This window comes from Buceros rhinoceros, unplaced genomic scaffold (genome assembly GCF_000710305.1).
Source record: "Buceros rhinoceros silvestris isolate BGI_N320 unplaced genomic scaffold, ASM71030v1 scaffold13539, whole genome shotgun sequence".
NCBI lineage: Eukaryota > Metazoa > Chordata > Aves > Bucerotiformes > Bucerotidae > Buceros > Buceros rhinoceros.
In genome coordinates, this window is record NW_010431000.1 from 7,928 (window position 1) to 27,707 (window position 19,780).

The 19,780-nt window shown below is 41.3% G+C and overlaps 1 protein-coding gene across 1 annotated transcript in view; it reads left to right on the forward strand.

Moving 5' to 3' along the window:
* Positions 1-251: 251 nt before the first annotated feature.
* The window catches only part of LOC104499712 (echinoderm microtubule-associated protein-like 6), a gene marked incomplete at both ends in the record, with an annotated part of 57,856 nt that continues 38,327 nt past the window's right edge, over positions 252-19,780 (forward strand). The window contains 6 exons of the mRNA XM_010143258.1: positions 252-411; positions 4,983-5,081; positions 6,641-6,709; positions 8,888-9,073; positions 11,001-11,136; positions 14,872-15,073. Of these exons, the coding sequence (XP_010141560.1) occupies positions 252-411; positions 4,983-5,081; positions 6,641-6,709; positions 8,888-9,073; positions 11,001-11,136; positions 14,872-15,073 (852 nt within the window). The remainder of the gene's footprint in view (positions 412-4,982; positions 5,082-6,640; positions 6,710-8,887; positions 9,074-11,000; positions 11,137-14,871; positions 15,074-19,780) is intronic.

Sequence of the window (19,780 nt, forward strand, 5' to 3'; positions counted from 1 at the left end):
TCTGGTTAAAATATTATTACATGATATATTGTGTTCTGCACTAGCTATGTTGGTCTTGGTAAACATTATTTTAAGTAAATAATGGAATAGACTGAGTTTTGAAGACAGTTGATATGATCATTCCAATAAAGCAAAAGGAACTGAAGTTTTTGAGAACTGAAAATAAGTTATTTTTTAATGTAATTTTTACAATTTATACTATTTTACTGATACAGAAAGTGTGTGATAACTTCAACTGTGTTCTGTTTCAGCCTGGCAGTTCACCCGGATAAAACTTTAGTAGCTACAGGGCAGGTTGGGAAAGACCCGTACATCTGCATCTGGGATTCCTACCGCGTGCAGACGGTGTCTGTTCTTAAGGATGCGCACACACACGGCGTTGCCTGCTTAGCTTTCGATTCGGATGGCCAGGTGGGTGTATCTTCCTCCTCTGTCTTTTGAATGTAGTTTGGTTTCTGGTTCTAGTGTGTTGTGTTCAGGTAACCACATGGCTGTAGTACTGCCGCTCCTATTCCAATTAAATTTTCAGTGCAAAGGCTGCAAGGCCAGCTCTTCCAAAGAAGATGGTTTTGAGGTGAAAATCACAACCTCACATTCGAGTCAGGTAGAGGCATTGGGCGTTGGACAAATATCCATAGAAGAAGTGGCTCTCTGTGGCTCAAACGTGGTAGCTTCACCACATGCTCGTCACCTGCTGTTCTCAGAGATGAGTTCCTGGCAAAGTCCTCGCAGTCCTGCAGCTTTTTTGGCAGCAGAACTCCAGCAGTCTCACTGCTAGGAGAGGCTCATTGGCAGGGGTGCACAGCCAATTTACTGGAATAACGGGGTTAGGACACTCTGTGTGTGATGAGATTATATATTTTGAGACAAAATGCCAGTTCTGAGTAAATGGTGGGCTCTGCACAGGTAAACACGCTGATAACCTGCCCCCCACCCTACCCACAGGTGAACTATTAAGAGCATTCGGCTGTGAATGAAGAAAGAGGAACACAGATGTACGGTTCACATGAACCTGAGAACTAGCTCACGTTCACTGGTTTAGATGTGTCTGTCTGTGCAACCCTGTCATTATTGGTACCCAAATGAGTTTCGTGGTGTTACACTGCAGTCATACTTTATAGCTGGTTTCGAAAACATTTTGGGGAATGCTTAGGTTAGCTGATACCTGGATTCTTGCAGAGATCTCTACTGTTTTTTGTGTTTGCTTGTGTACCTCAGAACTGAGTCCCAATTGGACAGAACTGCCTTTCGGTTGTTTTCTTAAAGCCCAGTACTAGGTGGTTATTTGTCTGTTGAAGTGCTTTGTTATCATACGTCCGGCTGCTCTCTCATGGCCCATGCAGTGCTTTGGTTACTCTTCCCGAGATCAGAACTGGCCGTGTGATGCATAAAATGTGTTCTCACATGAAGCAAAAGTACTTTTTGTTGCACGTTATGTCATGTACGTTCGGTTTAAAGAGAAGTCTGAAATGAAGGACACCAAATGAGCAATAGCCTTCAGCGTTTTTAAAAAGCGTTGGGTAGCTTGAATTACTAAACGGCATTATGGATTATATTTCCTCATTAAAACTTGGAACTAGCTTTCTATTTTAAGCCTAGTTTTCAACTGTCTTCCAGTTTTATTAAAGTAAAGCCATTTCCTCTGAAATCTCATGTGCCGATTCTAATTAAAGAAGGTGTTCCTGGGAATTGTGGAATGAAAAATCAGATGAGAAAACCCCTAAATCCATGGAACAGAATTTCTAATATTCTAATATTTTTTAAGATATTGTTCACTCAGAAGACTGGTGATTTTTTTTTTTTTTTAAACCTATTTAGGTACTTAAAGGTAATAAAGACTCACGGGGGAGCCCAGTTGTACGAATTCAAGGCAGAGGCTCTCCCGACAATCCTGCTGGGTGCCATGCTGCAATTAAAGACTGAACTTACTGCTGCCGTGTTGACCTTGCAGAACAGTAACGTTCTGTTTCTGGAAGTGCTGGAGAAGTTGCAGTTTATTCTGGAAATAAAAATTTGCACAGAACACTTTTATATCTAGAGGAAGACCAATGCTGGAAAACATAAATATGGATGATGTATCTTGGCTTTTTGCTGCTCTTGCTGGCTTTGCTGAGGAAGCTGCTGTGCTGAGCCAAAATTAAAGGGCATGGTAGAAAGACGTTGAGTTGGTTCCAGTTTGTTTAGTCAGCACGCCCAAGGGAGCTGGTGTCTTGCGATAGGATAAAACTGACTTTGCATGCATTGTTTGCACCTTTCCTTCTGAGACACATCTATCTATCTTTTCTATTGCATGTCTGCTAATGTCCCAGGAAGAAGGGTATTTTAGCCCCCAAACACAAATAAATTCACAATCCCGATAGGTACAGATGCAGTAAGAAATGTATTCTTTCCCTGCTGTCAGCTGGCCACTTGCTAAATAAAAGGTAGGCTGAGGAAAACCCAGATACTTGCGCTTCTCCAGCTGAGCAGGATGCCCATGAAGTCAGCTTGGCCTCCTGCCCCTGCTCTGTGGCAGCTGCTGTGCGGAGTGCCGCGCTGCTCCGGTACGTGGGTTTAGCCTGGGTCTCGAAACAGTGACACTGCGTCTGTGGTGTCGCCAAGTTAATTAGCTCTTCTTGTACCAGGAACTCTGGGGTGTCTGTTCCAGGCATTCCAGTGAATTAGTTCTGAACTGTTACTCCCTGCTGGACTTCAGCTGACCCGGCATGGGGACAGCTTGGTTGTCCCTGCAGCGCTGCCCTGCCGTGCTGGAGCACAGGCTGGGAAGGGAGAGTAGACAGGGTTTGTTGTCTGTTGTAATACACGGAGAAGATCAATGTGCAGCCTCAGTCGGGTAGCTTATGTGCTTCCTTTATGTACCTTCAATACAGCTTTACATTTGCAGACAAATATATTTTGAGTAAATTTCCTATTTTCTACATTATCTGTAATTAATACTGTATTTTTAAAGTGGTGATGGGAGCTGAGCATCTTGCAGAACTGTTGCTATTTAAAAATACGTATTTTAGTCAGGACTTTTCCTCTATGGGCAGAAGGGAAGCTGCACTTTGTTCAAATGTTTAATGAAGAGCTGTCAGTTTGCCTACAATTAAAAATGCCTCTTGATGAATCAGGAATTAACTGCTGTTTCTCCTTAAAAGTACTAACATCTTCCCATCTCAGAATTGCCTACAAAGCTGGTGGTTCTTCTCTTGATTTCACCAGCACTATACACTTTCAGTTATTTCAGAGGAACCCTTTTCATATGCTTTCTAATTTTTTTTAAAGAAAAACAGAACCGAAGAGCACTGCCATACAGACATTTCTAAATCTGCCATTGAGCTTCTTTAGCCAGATCTTCTAAATCTGTGTAGATTTAAAAATAATTGTTTAATTATGTGCGTACATGACTTGGCAGATACTTTCTTCTGGTAGTTCTGTGAATTCTCTGAACAGAATTCTGTCAAATTCTTTTCCAGAAGGAGAACTTAAAGTGTGTTTCAACCAAAATGGAAATTCATTATCGCTTTATTTACCTTTCTTTCTGGCAGACCACCTTCCTCAGTTAAACCTACGGTAAAAGAAAATACAAAATACCTCTTAATTTCCCCTAGTCCTTTCACCTTCCGTCTACCCTGCTCATGGTAATCTTCTGACTGGTAGTTACAGTTCAGGTCTGATGTTGTTCACATCATGAATGTAAAAGACATTGGAAGTACTGCCATGGTTTCCATGGTGAAGAGGAGAGAAAAAGAAAAAGAATTGGTGAAGGTTCCATGAAAAATGTCTCGTGTTTTGATCAGTGCATCCAAACCCCTGGGTAGGTGTCAATTGTTTGAGGGCAAACAAAACTTACTTTCTATTATTGTATCAAAAATCAATATTTTATGTTGGAAACTGGCAGGAGCATGTTTGTTCTTCTCCATATTTGATTTTCTCTTTCCTTCATTACAACACATCTAATCATCAAGCCCTAGGTCGTCCTAGGTTAAATGCAGATATTCAGCACACGCCTGAGATGGAACCCCAGATTCTGAACCTACCCTTCTCTACCGTTTCAAAGACTCACATGTGGAGAGTCTTCAAACAGATTTTGGTGTGATGTATCACAATCAAGTCTCCTGACTCCTTGGTGTCTTGCAAGTTCCTGCAGTAGATTCTCACTGATCTTCATCCCTGAGGCAAGAAGGAAGGTTTCACGTACTGCGTGCTCCTGAGGTGCAGGCTGTGCTGTAACAGAGCAACAGGCTTGGGAGCTGCAGCTGGACTGTCAGTCCCGTGTGACAAGACGTTACCAGTCAGGACAATGGGAAGACCAAGGGACAGGCACTACGGGCACAACAGATACGGCTATTTCTAAGAAGTCATGTTATTGAGCTACCAGAATGTTCCCTACGAAAACAGTCCCTCATCTCAGGCATTTTCCTTTTACTGACATGTGCTGGACACTCCTTCTTGCATGACTGAGAGTTAAAAGTATTCAAAGGACAGTTACTTTAATTGGTGATTAATAACTTTAATTCATAATTTAAGTTAATTTGGTGATTAATTTTAGTTATTTTAATTAGTTATTTGATATACTAAGCTATGTAAAAGGCAATTATTGAAAATATATCTAATTCTGATTCTAAAGCTTAACAAAATGAGCTTAATGAACAAAATCATATTTGGAAATAGTGAGGACTTTTATTTCCCATTCACTCTTAATAAATCAAAATGCTGGAATGGTGTGCACTGAAACAAGCACCTCGAATATTTCATTATAAGACTTTTGTTTGAGACGTTGGCAATTAATAGCCTGGGTTTTTAGAAAAGATTAGACGTTCAAGCACTTTCTCCGGGGAGTAACCGCTAAGTGTGAGTGCCTTGATGGCCCTTTGCGATGTAGTTCAAACACAAGTCACGCGTGGAGCAATCCATTTGTACACATAATAATCTAAACTACAGTGAAGTGATTTTTGAGTTGATTTGCTGTTAACCGGAGTGCTGTTGTTTTTCCATAGCGGTTAGCTTCAGTGGGACTGGATGCCAAAAATACCGTGTGTATTTGGGACTGGAAGAGAGGAAAGCTACTGGCAACAGCGACGGGCCATTCAGACAGGGTAATTGTACGACGGGTTTACTGAATTTTGTCCGTGAGTTGCAAAAGGGGTTTAAAAACAATTTTTTTTTTTATTAGGTTAATGCAAATACAATTTTTCTCATTCTACCTGGCTTTTAAAATACTGAACAAGATATTTATTTCTTCTCATTATGCCAGATGTAGCACAAAGCAATGCGTTAGTGAATGAGGTGCGTGATGGATTCTGGAGCTGACTGTCCAGTAAGCCTAGGGAGGAAATACTCTGTAACTACCCACTGATGAGGATGGGATACAGGTCTTCCTATGAGATGTGAAATGCTAGCTCAAGGGATGAAGGCTGTGTCCTTTCCGAATTGTCAAAAAGACAGTTTGTCCTGAGGGAGAGTTTGCTTATGTCCTTTTAATTTTTGCTTAAGTCAGTTACCTGTAGAAGAGACATAATTAGGGTAAATATTCCTTTCATATCTGTTAACTTCAGGTAAAGGATCATAACTTCAACAAATATGAGAACTGCACAGGTTTGAGTTTAGAATATTATTCAGGATTAGGAAATGTTTAAACAGATTTGCATAAGCAAATTACCTGTCAACATATCTAAGCACATTAAACTACATTGTGGTGGAGTCCTGACAACTTTTCTCTTACATGTATTATGATACTGTAACATGTTTTACTGCACGTGATGGAATATTTATATATATGGAGCAGCAGACTAAGCCCTTCCTTACAGTCTGTGCATATAAACAGTCTATCTGCATCTTACGTGTCACCTGAATAGGTCTGGTAGTTCAGTTTTACTTGCAGTGTTCACAGCCCAGCAGCATCTTAGTCCTCGTTTGGATTGCTCTTTCAGGACTGATCCACTTCCCAGTTACGTCAGTGGAAGTTATGCTACTGACCTCAGCAGCTACAAGATCAGGTTCTAAATTAATAGAAGACCCCAGGACAGGCAAGAAGTACTAAAATCTCAGTTCCAATAGACTTTCACAACCAGAAAAAGGAGATTTTCCACTGAAGAGGAAAAGAACGCGTATCTAATTAGGCCACGAATTCTGGTGATTTAGTGTGCAGGAAGCGTTTCTGAAGGTGAAATATCTTGTGTGTTCCAACATCATTTTAATAAAATACTACTTGAACTACTGTAAATCCGGATGGTTATAAAGAAGATAAATATTTTGTAGGAAGGCAGTGCTTCCTCATGTATAAAATGAATGACAGGTAAGCTTAAGATAAGATGTTCCTGAAAGCGGATTGAAATGTTCTTATAATTCATACTGAGCAGCTGAAGAGCTAAAAGCAGCAGAATGTCCCATTGTCTTTCTCTACAGACATGCATTTTCTGAGGAACAAATGACTGTGGTAACCTCAGCTTGGTTTTCAGCTTGGACATTGAAAAGCTGAATGCCAGAGGTAAAAAGTCTAAAAATGACACATTGTCAAAAATCTGGGCCAAAACATGTTTTTGATTTCAAAGTTTAGAAAGTATTTTTCATTATTAGTAATATCTTGCAACAGAAACTGAGCCTAGATGCCTTTACTGTCTAATTTAAAATATTGCCTTACTGAATTTGTTAACAGATATTTGATATTTCCTGGGATCAATATCAACCAAATAGAATCGTCAGCTGCGGAGTGAAACACATAAAGGTAAATAGCTTTTATTGTTACTTGTTAAAAAGTAAATAAATGTCATGAAACAAATTTGTCCTCTTGTATGATGAGGACTTTAAATGTAAGACAGTTTATATTTTTCTTTCTTACTGTGTGAACATTTTAGCAAAATTTTTTGTTTGAAGCCAATTCAGACGTTCAGCAGTGCCAGAGGTGCTGATCCATGTAACAAACAAGGCTTGAGTGTTGCTTTCATCATTATATACTTGCAATTCCGAGGTTCTCTGCCTTCTCCATTCCGCCTAAACAGTCTCAGAAGTGTCTCAGCCTCTAGTGATTCCTCTCCTCGAGCATCCCAAAGGGTCACTGAGCAGCTATAGGAGGAACCAAGTTAAGAGGATGAATTGAGTGACCTGCTCTTTGGCCTATCACGCCACCAGCATTTGTAGGAGTACCACAGAGAGGGTAGGCAGAGGTGAAGAGATAAAAACTGTAGTGCCCTGCTGTTTGCTCCCTCCAAGTCACCTTTTCTGGAGGTGATTTAAATATCAGCCTAGATAGGTACTAGAAGTTTAGGATGGAACATGCTTGTGCCTTTGAAAACCTTAGAAAGAAATCCTTCTGTTTGCCAATATTCCCTGCAGGTTTCTATTTTTCCCCTTTCTCATCAGAAACATTGCTAACAGATTGCAATTATTTCACATGACTGGGGTGGGAAAAGCCTTGACTAGTTTAGGAAACCAGTTACTGTCTCTAGTTCTGGTTACTGAGAAGCTCGTGCCCTTAAAACCACCACTGCTTTGAAACCGTGGGTGGTTTTGGCAGCAGTGATGCCATCTGTTCTATTCTGCAAGCTGTTTTCCAAAACCTGTCTTTGTTTGGCACCTGTATTCTGTTTAAAATGGCCGTAATTACCCTGAATATGCATAATACCAAGCAAAGCAGATACATGTAGGTAGAGGCATGCCAGGAAAAAAAAAAAACAAACCCAAAAGGTGTGGTGGGGAAGTGATTCGGTGTTCCCTCCAGTGATGCTCAGACAGCAGTCGGTATGCTTGCCGTTCATTGTAAGGCTGTGGGAACAGGATAATTACTTCAACACACAACGAAGGAAAAGAACAGCTCTAAAGTAATTGTATCGCTGTGAGAAGTGGGACTAGTGCTTGGGAATAGTGCCATCTCTTCCTTCAGCGTTCTGGGTCTGTCGGCTCATTTGGCTGAGCAGCTGTTAGAGGCTGTGGAGCTGGGCCATTTCACTGAGCTCAGGATCCTCCTCCACCCTTTCCCTAACACTGCTACCTGCTTTTTGCCCTTCTCCAGCTACCCTAAAGTGAGGAGCGTAGATGTTTTATTCATGAAATGAAATCCCCAGGGGAAAGTGGCTTATGTTAAGAGGCAAAGGAAAAATTTAATTGAATTAGAAATAGAGAAGAATCTGAAACAAAAATTTTTGATCCAAGAATTTTATGGAATTCAGCTTTATAAGAATTTTATAAGAAAGAGTAAGTACAAAGGACTTAAAATTTCAGCTTATAGCTACAAAAAGATGTAGGCATATAAAGTGGGCATGAGATAGACATCATGACTCTGTGTCAGACACTGTTCCCGTCCAGGCTCTGAAGGTGTCTGTCCAGTGCAAAATGGGCCACAGAGCATAGATGTCTCAACTAGCAAAGACCCGAGCTGCCAAGTCCATTTGGACTGTGCTGCACCATGTAGACATCACGTTCTGTTTCTCCTTGTGTCCAGACCACCCTGCTGCTGGCAGGCCTGGGCGTTTCGGTGCTGCTCCTGCGCATCTCATTGCAACACTCTTTACTCTGTGTAGCACTATTTTCAGTTTTGCAGACAGGACAAAAGTGATGTTCCTGGCTTTGAAAAGTGTGTGTTCACATTGACAGATATCACCCAGCAAGATGTGATAAGAGATAGTGAGGTAGTGAGGAGGGGAAGTGCAGTGATAGCGAGTAAGAGTTGAGCCTCACTTTCTCAGTTTGATCAGTTTTTTTTGCTCTTTGAGTTCCTTCCTGGGGGTTTCCTCGGTCAGTGGGCAGATTTTGGAGTAATGGGTGTTCTGATAGGACCACCAGAGTTATTGAAGTGTCTGTCCAGACACCTTTCTGTAAGGATGGATGTCTGTGAGATCTGCACACTAACGTGAAAAAGCAGAAATTCTGTATAAATTTTTCCTAATACGCCATTTCCATTTCACAGTTTTGGACGCTGTGTGGGAATGCACTGACGGCCAAGAGGGGAATATTTGGTAAAACAGGAGATCTCCAAACTATCCTTTGTTTAGCATGTGCAAAAGAAGATATCACGTACTCTGGTGCTTTGAATGGCGACATCTACGTTTGGAAAGGGCTGAACTTAGTCCGCACAATTCAAGGAGCACATAGTGTAAGTTGTGTTTTTAACGGCAATTTCTGGAATGGACCGGTCCTTTAATTGAAAAACATCTGGAAGGCTTGTCTACAAATATTTTCTTCTGTCTCTGGTCAGGAGAATGTCTAGGAGTGTTCATCAGTTAATAAGTTAATCAGTTAGTAAGTTCATCAGACCTTAGTGTGTCATTCTATACTTTGTTCACATGTTGCCAACAGATGCTAGCTGCTGCGCTGACTCTGACAGAACTGCTGGTGTTTATAGCATTGATTCCAACAAGCAGACCAAACCTAAAGTGAAGTTCCTAAACCTAAAGTTTCACAGATGGAGCAGGTGCAATTATGATCACTTTTCTTAAAAATAGTTGCTAAACAAATGGTCTTATTTTGAATAGAATTTCACCACTGAAATTCTCCACAATGAGTACTGACTTCTCATGAAATCTCCAAGGTGGAGTAAACCTGGTTAATCTGTGAATTGCGTTCGGAGTGGATTCCAAAGACAATTTTCTCCAGTTGGCTTCGTAACAGCCCCTGATTGTGATTTGGAGCACTTAGAGTTAGAGAGAGAAAGGGGCACATATATATAGGATCGTGTTAGATTTCTAACCACACTCATACAGTACATCTGCGTCTCCGGTTGCTGCAGTAAAGGCACAGTAGGATTTTCATGCCTTGTTTCAAATGCATTTGAGAACTACGCCTGTTTGGAACGTGGTTGTGGCTAATGGTGTTCCAGGATGGAGGTGTTTGGACAAAAGGAAACATGAGTATTTCCCTGAGAAGACTGATGCGAAATCTAACAGTGGTTGCTACAGTTGTCTTCTAGAACCTTTCTAGAGCGCACTGCGAACCTACCAGTTTTTTCCGAGCTCTCAAAATTAGTTATGTTGGCAGCGTGTCAGGATTTGTAGTGGCTCTTCAAATGAGCTCTAAGTGTGCAGGAGAAGAGTCACTATTTATAGCCGTAATCCCTAATTTATGAAAGTGGTCAGACTGAAGGCAGTGGGTCAGCTTACCTGCGGAACTGCCCTGTGATCGCCAGGTTGTAGTTATCTGCAACTGCAATATCTTTGGCAAACAGTAAGTCCTGGTAGTATAATTGCAGAATGTTGTTTGCAGGATTTTATTTAGATTCATTAGAATGATTAATACAGTCTCTTTCTGTATAACGTGTTCTGTTTCATCCGTATAGGTTTTTGAGTTTGCCATGGTTAATATCCATTCTTTTGCCCAATTTCCAATATCTGTGCAATTAACTATTAGAAATATTACTAAGATATTGAACAAGGCCGCTCTGAAAGCAGAGGTCTTCTCTTCATTGTATGAATTTCCATGCAGTTCCACGTGTCTCTTACCTGAGAGTTTTCCTCGTAAAATCCTGAATCAGCAGGCATTCCATGAGCTATTCCAGTGTAGTACAGCACAGTCATCAATGAGGCATTTTCAAAAACGAAGAGGAAATTCAAACTGTAATAGAAACACGTCTTTCAACAAAGAGAATGAATCAGCCCGTTTTGGTTCCTGTCAGATTCCAAGTGATGTCTGAGCTGAATTCATGACAGAATGTCTCAGTCACCTCCGACTGTAAGAATATTTGCACTGCTTGTTTGCTTGTATTTGTTTATTCTGGGTAACTACTTATTTTAAGTGTTCCGTTATTTATTTAAGAGTTCTTGTAATAATGTTAACTCGCCCAAACCTAAACGTCTGCAGATAGGCTGTGTCACTGCTATTGGTACAGGAATTCCAGCCTAGATCACTGAAGTGGGAGCACTTGAAATAAAAGTATCATCCCCTGTGTTTGCTGGTTTGCTTTCTGGATGGACAACACTTTACTGCCTACCAGTTTCAAGACTTTAATAAGAGTCTGCTGAAAAACTTTGCCACGTGTGTTTAAATTGATTGGAAAGAACTTTAAAATTTATACTATTGGTTTGCAGGCTGGAATTTTTAGTATGTATGCTTGCGAGGAAGGTTTTGCCACTGGAGGGAGAGATGGTTGCATTCGGTTATGGGACACTGACTTCAAACCAATTACTAAAATTGATCTCAGGGAGACTGAACAAGGATACAAAGGTAATGAGCTGTTACTTTAATGGTTTTTCACACATCTAGATAATGGATTGTGACACAATTTAATTTGAAGCATAAATGTCTCTGCATACTGCTGATTTTTGTGCTTAATGACTGTATTTACTTTGGAGATCTGTATTCCTTTTTTCTCCTCTGACAATGATGTAGCCTGAAGACTTTTCCATGTTTCATAGTATAAACAGAGGGATGCTTACAGCTGCTGCTGCCCACCATGCAAATACAGGAAGATAAGTAAAAGCTAATTAAACACGAAAAGATAGGAGATTGAAGTTAGCCAATCTTTAGCTTAATTAATTAATTGCAATTCATTTAACTAATTGAGGTTTCTGGAACCAAGTATTCAGAGATGCTGAGCACTCTAGGTTCATTTGGAAGGGTAGCACTTGGCATATTTAATAGCAAGAATGTTATTAAATTCTTTACCATCCTATTTGTTGACTCTGATCGTGCTTCCTACGAGCTTAGTCATCACATTATTTTGTGAGTAGACTCTCGGAGCACTTACAACCTTCACAGATCACAATGCACGCTTTACCAAGATGTTAGTCTGGGAATTCTGCTCATCCATTTGGGTTTCGGCAGCCAACTTAGTGTTGGTTTCCCCTGCTTCTTAACTTATATTTTCAGACCTGTTTTTCTTATTAAAATTTCCTTTGGAATAGTCAAGAGGCCACTAAGAATGATAAAATTTTCTTTCTCAGTTATGGATATTTTGGCCTGTGATGTAGTAACAAGCTAGTTCTGTTTATTTCTCATCCTGCTTAAACCAGATGAGCTGAAGATTCTCATGCTTGTAAAATACAATACCTGGGCTCATCCAACAAGGAAACTGCCAACAGCCTTAGATGAACTAGTCTGCCTTGCAGTGGTGTAAACTCATGGAATTTAGCCCCCAGAAAAATAGTCAAAGACACCCAACCATAGTCTCTTTGCTCTGCAGCTCTGGCTTTATGTAGTTTTTGGCTGCCAGAATCATAATGTTTATCATTTATTTTTAGAACACAATAGCAGTACCTTATGACCATTTAGAGCAGTTTTGATCAATTTGGAAATATGTTCTAAAAAACAGTGGACAAATAAGCCTGTACGTGTGGGTTAGACCATTCTGGCTAGTACTAGACTTACAGGCTAATGAAAGAATAACATACGCGAAGGGCAACACAGAGGAAGCAGTGCTCACACACAAAACACGCATCTTCAACCTCCTTGGTTCTTTGTGACCTGATTCTGGGAGGGAGCTTTATCCCGCACACTTGGGAGACCAGAGTAAAAGCCGGTTTTTTCTCTCACTGCTGCCTGGGATGTGTTCGCACTCAGTGCAGAACAGACTTTAGCTGACTTCAGTTACTTTTCGTTCACTGCAGTTCTCTTCTGTTGCAAATTATTACTTCCAAATTGTAACTTCCATTACAGAGCTGTAATGTCTTCATCAAGGTGGTGTGTTCTAGCACGTGGTCTGCAGAGAGCACCTAGCTGTCCTTCTGCAGGCTGCCTAGCAAGAGACGTTGATCTTGATGGAAGCTGAATCAAGGGCAGGCTTACTGAAGGTGGACTGTCGTTAGACATGCTATGGCGTGATTCTGACTTGATGCCATTGTGTCTAGCATCTCCAAAGTGCTGCAGGATACAGAATACATGGATGAGAGCAGCTGACTAGAACCAGGCACCGTAAGGGCAGCTGTATAGCTGAGAGACAGTCAGTAGAAGTTTCTGCTATCTTCTTAACCGGGCAAAAGCAGTAAAAAATTTCATTTACGGAAAGTGAATTGAGTTTCCATTTAGACTTCTATGTAAATGCTAACAAATTTTTAAAAATCTATGAATTAGTTGATTTCTAAAACCTAAAGCTAGAACGCTGTCCAAATCTTGTCTTCAAAGCATGTAAATCCTCCAGGTTTGCATTTGTCAAAATACAGACATTACCTGCTTCAATGGCAAGAAACGGACTTAAGGAAAGTCGAAGCTTAGTCACAGCTCATGTGTCCGTGAGCATAATCCTTGAGCTGGTCAGACTGCAGCTATGAACAGTTAGGACCTTGGGGATGACAGCAGGGCATAAAATCCAAGCATGCATTTATACCCTATCACCATCATCTTAAAAAATGTTTCCCTTCTTCCCGGGTTTCTTCACTCTCGTGTTCTTTCAGTGTGATACAACTCTTGCCTGCGATGTCCCTGTTCTGCCTCTGTCCTTTTCGGCTGTTTCTGTCTGATACCTCATCCAGTGACGGTCACTTCCGTTCAGCGCTGCCTACTGACAGGCTGTGGAAACATGCCATTTTCAGTGATGGCAACGGCACTGATCAGTCTAAGCACAGCTGCAACCTCCATCTTATCTGTGACCTTCTGTCCCTCCTTTCCAAGGACTTTTTTTCCAAAGCAGTTTGCAAAGGCATCAGTTTTCAAACATAAAACTTCTTCCTAGGCTGCTAGGAAGACTTCTGCCCCCACCCCGTGGAATATACTCAGTCATCAGTCGTCCCCTGTCAGGTTCTGTACCAGAGTACAGAACATTTTTAAATGAGGTGCATCACCAGTAACGATGTGAGCGAAGGCTTGGCTTTTGTATTTTAAGATACGTACATGTTAGAGAAAAATCTGATAATACGTAGTCTTTCTTTATGTGCAGCGCCTCACAGAAAACATTACCTTTCCCACGTCAAAAGATATACTTGGTATTGTAAAACTTAACAGTAACCATTTTCCACTTCACATCTGAGCTTCATTCCTAGTGTGGCCTGAATGACTTCAGTATAGACTTAGCTTAGTCACAAAATGACGTTATCTGAGTTAAAAGGTACTGGAAACGGACAGGGCAATAAATGAAGATTAATTTGCGCCTCTCAAGAGACAACACAAAATGCCTACAATATATTTTATTTGTGTGACCAGTACTTAATTGTATTGTGTATTTAGTTCCAGAGGGTGTTAAAATGATGACGTGGTTGACCTTGACTACATGACAAACAGATTTTTTTATTCACTCACATCTCAGAGCATCTAGAGCCATTGTACAAACTTTAATTTGGAACAGAAAATGCAAACACTGCAGGCAGTCATCCAGAGAATGCTGTCAGATTGCTCACCTTGCTAAGAGGGGATTTTAAAGCTTTGGTTAGTAAAATTCCAGCTGCAAATTTAGGATCTCTAGAAGTTATGCAAAGCAAGAATCTGTTGGTCTGGGGTTTTTGGGTTTGGTGGGGTTTCTTTTATAATACTCAGTTGGGACTAAAGTGGAGAAGTATGATAACAACAATGGGCACAAACCATTTAAATTCACCATTAAAATTTTACCCACCATTTTATTTAAATGTGCCAAGAAGTAAAGTACTGAGAAAAGATATAAACCCAGCTTCAGGCACAGGAACCTTGCCTAATCTAAAATTTACATCTGTAAATCATGGAAACGGCATTGTTTTTACCAGTGAATTCCCAGGGGGTACGCAAAGCTAAGGGCTTGGTCCCCTGAGAAAATGGCAGCAGCAACACGAGACACTCAGCGTTCTCCCAGGACTGAGCCTTCTCTTCTTCTGTCAGATGGAGATAATTCGACAGAACTGGTTTGAGATTTTGATCAGCTGTGATGTATTATGAGACTCCAGTGTCAAAACGCAACAGTTGTTGTACATTAACTCTTGAAGTCTTAATGATCTGCTCTGTACTATCACTTTTGTCTTGCCATTGCCATTAATCCAAGGTTATTCTGTCCCCTGTCAGGTTTGTCCATCCGAAGTGTCTGTTGGAAAGCGGACAGACTGTTAGCAGGGACGCAGGACAGTGAAATATTTGAGGTGCTAGTAAGAGAGAGAGATAAACCCATGCTGATTATGCAGGGTCATTGTGAAGGGGAGCTCTGGGCCCTGGCGGTCCATCCAAAGAAGCCTTTAGCAGTCACAGGCAGTGATGATCGATCTGTACGGTAAGGCTAGATCTTATTTTTTATCTATTCATGTCCACAGTAATTTGTAATTTATTTATTTTCTGGCCTTTGTTAAGAATCCATTAAGACAACGTTTTTTCCCATGTTTTTTGTAGCAGCTTTGCTTTTTCTCTTCAGCCCTCATATTTGGGCTTCCCACATGGTGTGAAAGTAATCAGAATTTGTGTTCAGCACATGCTGGATTTATATATGCTGCTTTAAGTGCCAATTCATTAGTGTTCTGAACAGCAGGTGTAGGTATTTCAGTGGAGACTGGTCACCTCCCACTTCTCTTCTGTCAATAATATGCAGCAAACCTAACACCTAAATGCCTTTGACCAGTGTTTTACACAGCAGGTGTCTGCCTCAGCCTTGAGTGATTAGAAAATCTGATCTAAAACCAATTCAGTTAAAATGCCAGAAAATGAGATTAGCGAGGATGCACCGGTTTACCCCTCCCAGTGAAAAAGATCTTTCAGATGTTTAGCTGTAGCACCTGTGCCTCAAGCCGCCGTAGCAGAGGTTTGAAATTTTGCACGCATATTTGCGGGAGCTGTCACAAAGTCAAGGATGTTTCTTTTCCTGTCCTAGTTAAAATTTGGCAAATTGATAAGCCTCTGAGAAAAAAACTAAGCATTTTTAATATGCTTAGTAAGACTTTATAGTAAAGCTTGGTGGTTAAGCCAAGTTTCTTCCTACAGTGGCTGTGCTCCCATACCTACAGGGCTGTGCGTGTTACCTCAACCGGGCAGAGACACCGCCCGCTGTGACTCGTTATTTACCCACCGTTAGAGAGATTGAGGTTTGCCCTGACTGCCAAAGCTACCCGTGGGGATTGGAGAGATTTTTGGGAGACTGGCTTTATTGTGGCACTCTCCTGAGTCTTTCCTCAAGCGGTGGTTCTGTCCTTGCCCGGAACCCCAGCACATGCAGTGGGGTTCATGACAGCTTGGTTTCCCAAGCTCTGATTCCCCCAATATCCTCCTTAGCTGTTACTCCTCACTCTACTGTGCTGATTTCTAACCCCTCCATCAGGTTTTTCTCCAGCCCTATGCCAGATGGATGATGACCGCTTTTCATCTTATGTAGATAATTCGATTGCACATTTTCAGATCAACCTCAGGCAGTTACCAAACCATTTTTCAGTTTTTGTGGACTACTAGTCAACTGATCACAGGAATGTACATGTGGATACTACCATTTGGCCATATTTCAACCAGAAAAATCAATCTATTACCATACATGCAGCTTGTAATTTATGCTCCTTCAGCTTCCCCACTATGATTCATCTCCACCTTGAAGCTGCTGGTCAGCTAGAATTTCTTTTTCCCTTCCCTTTCTATTTGTACTGCTTTCTTATTCCTGCTATTCTTCATCCCTTATAACCACAATTACAATCTAAGGTGCGAAACTAACAGAACTGACCATTGTTCGCTACAGTCACGTTATCTTCCTGTTTCCTACGGATTATATTATTTATTTCCGTTCATAAAATGCATGAACAGTCTCTTCTGCTTGGCTTTGTCTGCCCAGATTTATAGACAGGCACAAATTCACACCGCCGGCATTCCGGTAGGACGCAAAGCAGGTCTGAAACAAGAGCCGCAAAGCTGGGATTAGCACTGGACTGCCCTCAAGCTTATAAGCCAGGCTAAGACTTCGGATTTGTTGTCTTGGGCTCATCTCTTGGTCAGGGGGGTAATTCAGCTCCGGCGTGAGCTGGGTAACCTGCCGCTGACTGACAGCATGCTTGAGCAGACTTGGGCCCCTCTATGGAAGAGCATGCAAGCCTGCTGCTGGTGGACATAAAGCCTTAAGGAGGTGTTATTGCTGGTGGAGGTGGTGGCATCTCACTGACGACTTTGAACGTGGCCATTCTGTAAAATCTATGTTGCTAACGTGGTTTTGCTGCACCATGTCACACATCCTTTCAGCTGTTCAGGCACTAGAGAGTGAGGGATTTGAATTCTAGTTCAGACAGTGCTATTTTTTTATATACTAATGCTTCATACGAGGAATTCCAGTAAATATTTATATACTTTCATTAGGATTACAAAGTACACAAAGGGATTTTAATTACTTTTCAATAATAAAATCGCATTGACAAGAATGTTTCTATATTGCTATTCATTGTGTTATTTTTCTTAGTATTTTGTTACAACTTTATTCTGAAAAGAGTGGCTTTATGATATAAATCTAAATTGTTTTACAAATCATTTAGTGGGTCACATTGTATTCTTATGTCCGAGTGAGATGAAAATGAAAAAGACATCTGCAGAGTTAAGGGGAATTCCTCTAGACTTTCCCTAGCACAGCCAAGAGGAGGCTCCAGCCAAACCGAGGTCTCCGACATTTTAAACTCGACGCACGTATCAGCTAGGAAAGCTGCTGCTTCCCGTCTCTTGCATCAGGCCCAGGAACAAAGCAGCACTCTCCTCGGGATGCGGAGATGCCTGCGGGGTTATGTGCTCCGTTGGGCCTCCCGCGGGGCGTTTCGTGGTGTCGCGTTAGGACGTCCAGCTGCCGGAGCACAGGTAGTGCTGTTCTGGCAGGACATCTCCCCTGCACCATGGTGAGCTCTTTGTGTACACCTGAATTTGTAAGAAGCTTGGTTAGAAACCTGGTTCTGTATGCATGCCTTCGCATAGTTATAGCTCTGGTTTTGTGTGTGGAGCATTTTCCTGTCAATCGAAAAAAACAAAGCAGCAGTAAAGCTTCTGTCATCAGCTCTGGCCTTTTCTGCAAACGATGTGGCTGCTAGTAAGTCTTGGTAAGCTGTAATCAGTGTGCGTCTGGTAAACTAACTCCCCTATCAGGTATACGACAGAAAAGGCTGGAATATTGACCAGTAAAATAATGTTTCGTGACATGTTTGGGTTTTTTGAGCTCAGTCACTTAAACGCATAGGAAAGTTGCCAAAGAATGGTAGAAACACTTCTTTGCCTTATTGGAAAATATAGGGGACTAGTTTATTTATCTGGCTTTTCCAAAAGCAATATGCAGAAATATTTTGGCAGAAAAGATACTTCTTCTATTTTCATAAGCAAAGCTGGGCTTTTGTTTTGTCAGTTGTGTATTCAAATGCCTGTACATGCACAAAATGGCTTTTTTTTTTTCTTTTATGAAATCAAAAAGCTCATATTTGGAATTACTGGTCCATCAGTTTGAAAAGTTTGGTTTTGTTAAGAAAATTGAATTTTTCTGCTTGCACTGCCACGTGTTCCAATTACACTTCTAATGTATTGGATAAAATTATTCATGTGGAAGCAACTTTTTGGAGGCAGATTTTATTCTGGCGTTTCCTTTGAAATCTTTCCAGATCCTTTCTGGTCCGTTCCATAGTGTATTGGCTTCTCCCTAGCAGGGCTGTGAAGATTGCTGCAGCTGCTCCTACTTCTGATTTGTCTTTGAAAGTGCTTTTAGCGTCCCACATCCCTTTTTTCACCAGGAAACGGTACTTGCCATTTTTCGCTCAGAGAAGCCTTTTCGAGTTCTTATCTTTGAATTCTCTCAGCCGAAGGGGAAACCAGTGTGGTTCAGGGTGCTTGATCCTAGACTCATCCTAAGAACGTTAACCTGACAAGGCCCAGAGGGTTTCTGGGTGAGAAGAAAGGCTCAGCCCACAGAGCGCCGTCCTTTCTCAGTGCAGGCAGCCGAATTCTATCACCCTTCTACTAAAGTTACCCAGCTCTTCGGTTTTGCCTCCTGCTACTCTTTCTTCAAGGCTGTATCTAAGTGTTACTGCTGGGGTGGCCAGTTCCTTCCTTCCTTTCAGGCTATGTTCATGTTTATGCTATTTGTTCTAGTGCCAGCATGGTCCTTCAACATAGCTTTTTCCTCTTTGACATTTATCCTACTGGTCTGGTTTTGGAAGAAATACCATCCTTTCCTTGATTTCTCTAAGGTATAAAAGCTAAACTCTTCTGGTCGTCTTTCATGTGATACGATCTCCATTTTCTTAATCATCCTAATAATCCTTCACTGCATCTGTTCCTGGTTTTATTCCAATTTCTTGAGATAATTCGTAAAGAATATGCCACTATGTGTTGTGTGCTGTGGCTTTTGTGTACCTCCTGGAATAGCACCCCGGATAGATTTTTAGGATCAAATTTCCTTTTTCCTGTCTGCAACTCACTCATGGATCATAGTCGTTCTGTGATGGAAAAGCAGTGTGAGATCCCACTCCTTTTTGCTGGTCCCACTTGTTTCCAGCTTGCAGCACAGTGCTAGACATCAGGCTCTGACAGTATGGGCTTGGGTTAGAGTTCAGCCCGGGTGCGCGTGTTTCAGCCTCAGGACACCCCTGCTGCTTCCAGTACGATAAATCCATCGCGGGGTTCCCAGTGCCTCCCAGCTTGCTGTCTGTTAGCCCTCTCGTCTCCTGTGCCAGCGTCTGCACAGAAAATACTCCGTGTTACTATTCCTAGTGATCTCAGGAGTACCGGCCGTCCAGCCTGTCCCTTTCTGTAAAGCTTGCTGTAAAAATTCATCCAGTGTTGCAGACAGTTCTTGTACAGATTGGCATTTCCTTGAGATTGGTCAATAATCACATTAAAATATTTAACTGAACATTAAAATATTTTACTGAATGTTTTATAAGTCGTTTACAAATGCATTAGATTTACAACTGTGCCCAAAATATAGATAGTTATCGCTGACTTCATTTTTCTACCTCAAGAGGTCTTTTATGCATTTTCTTCCATACTT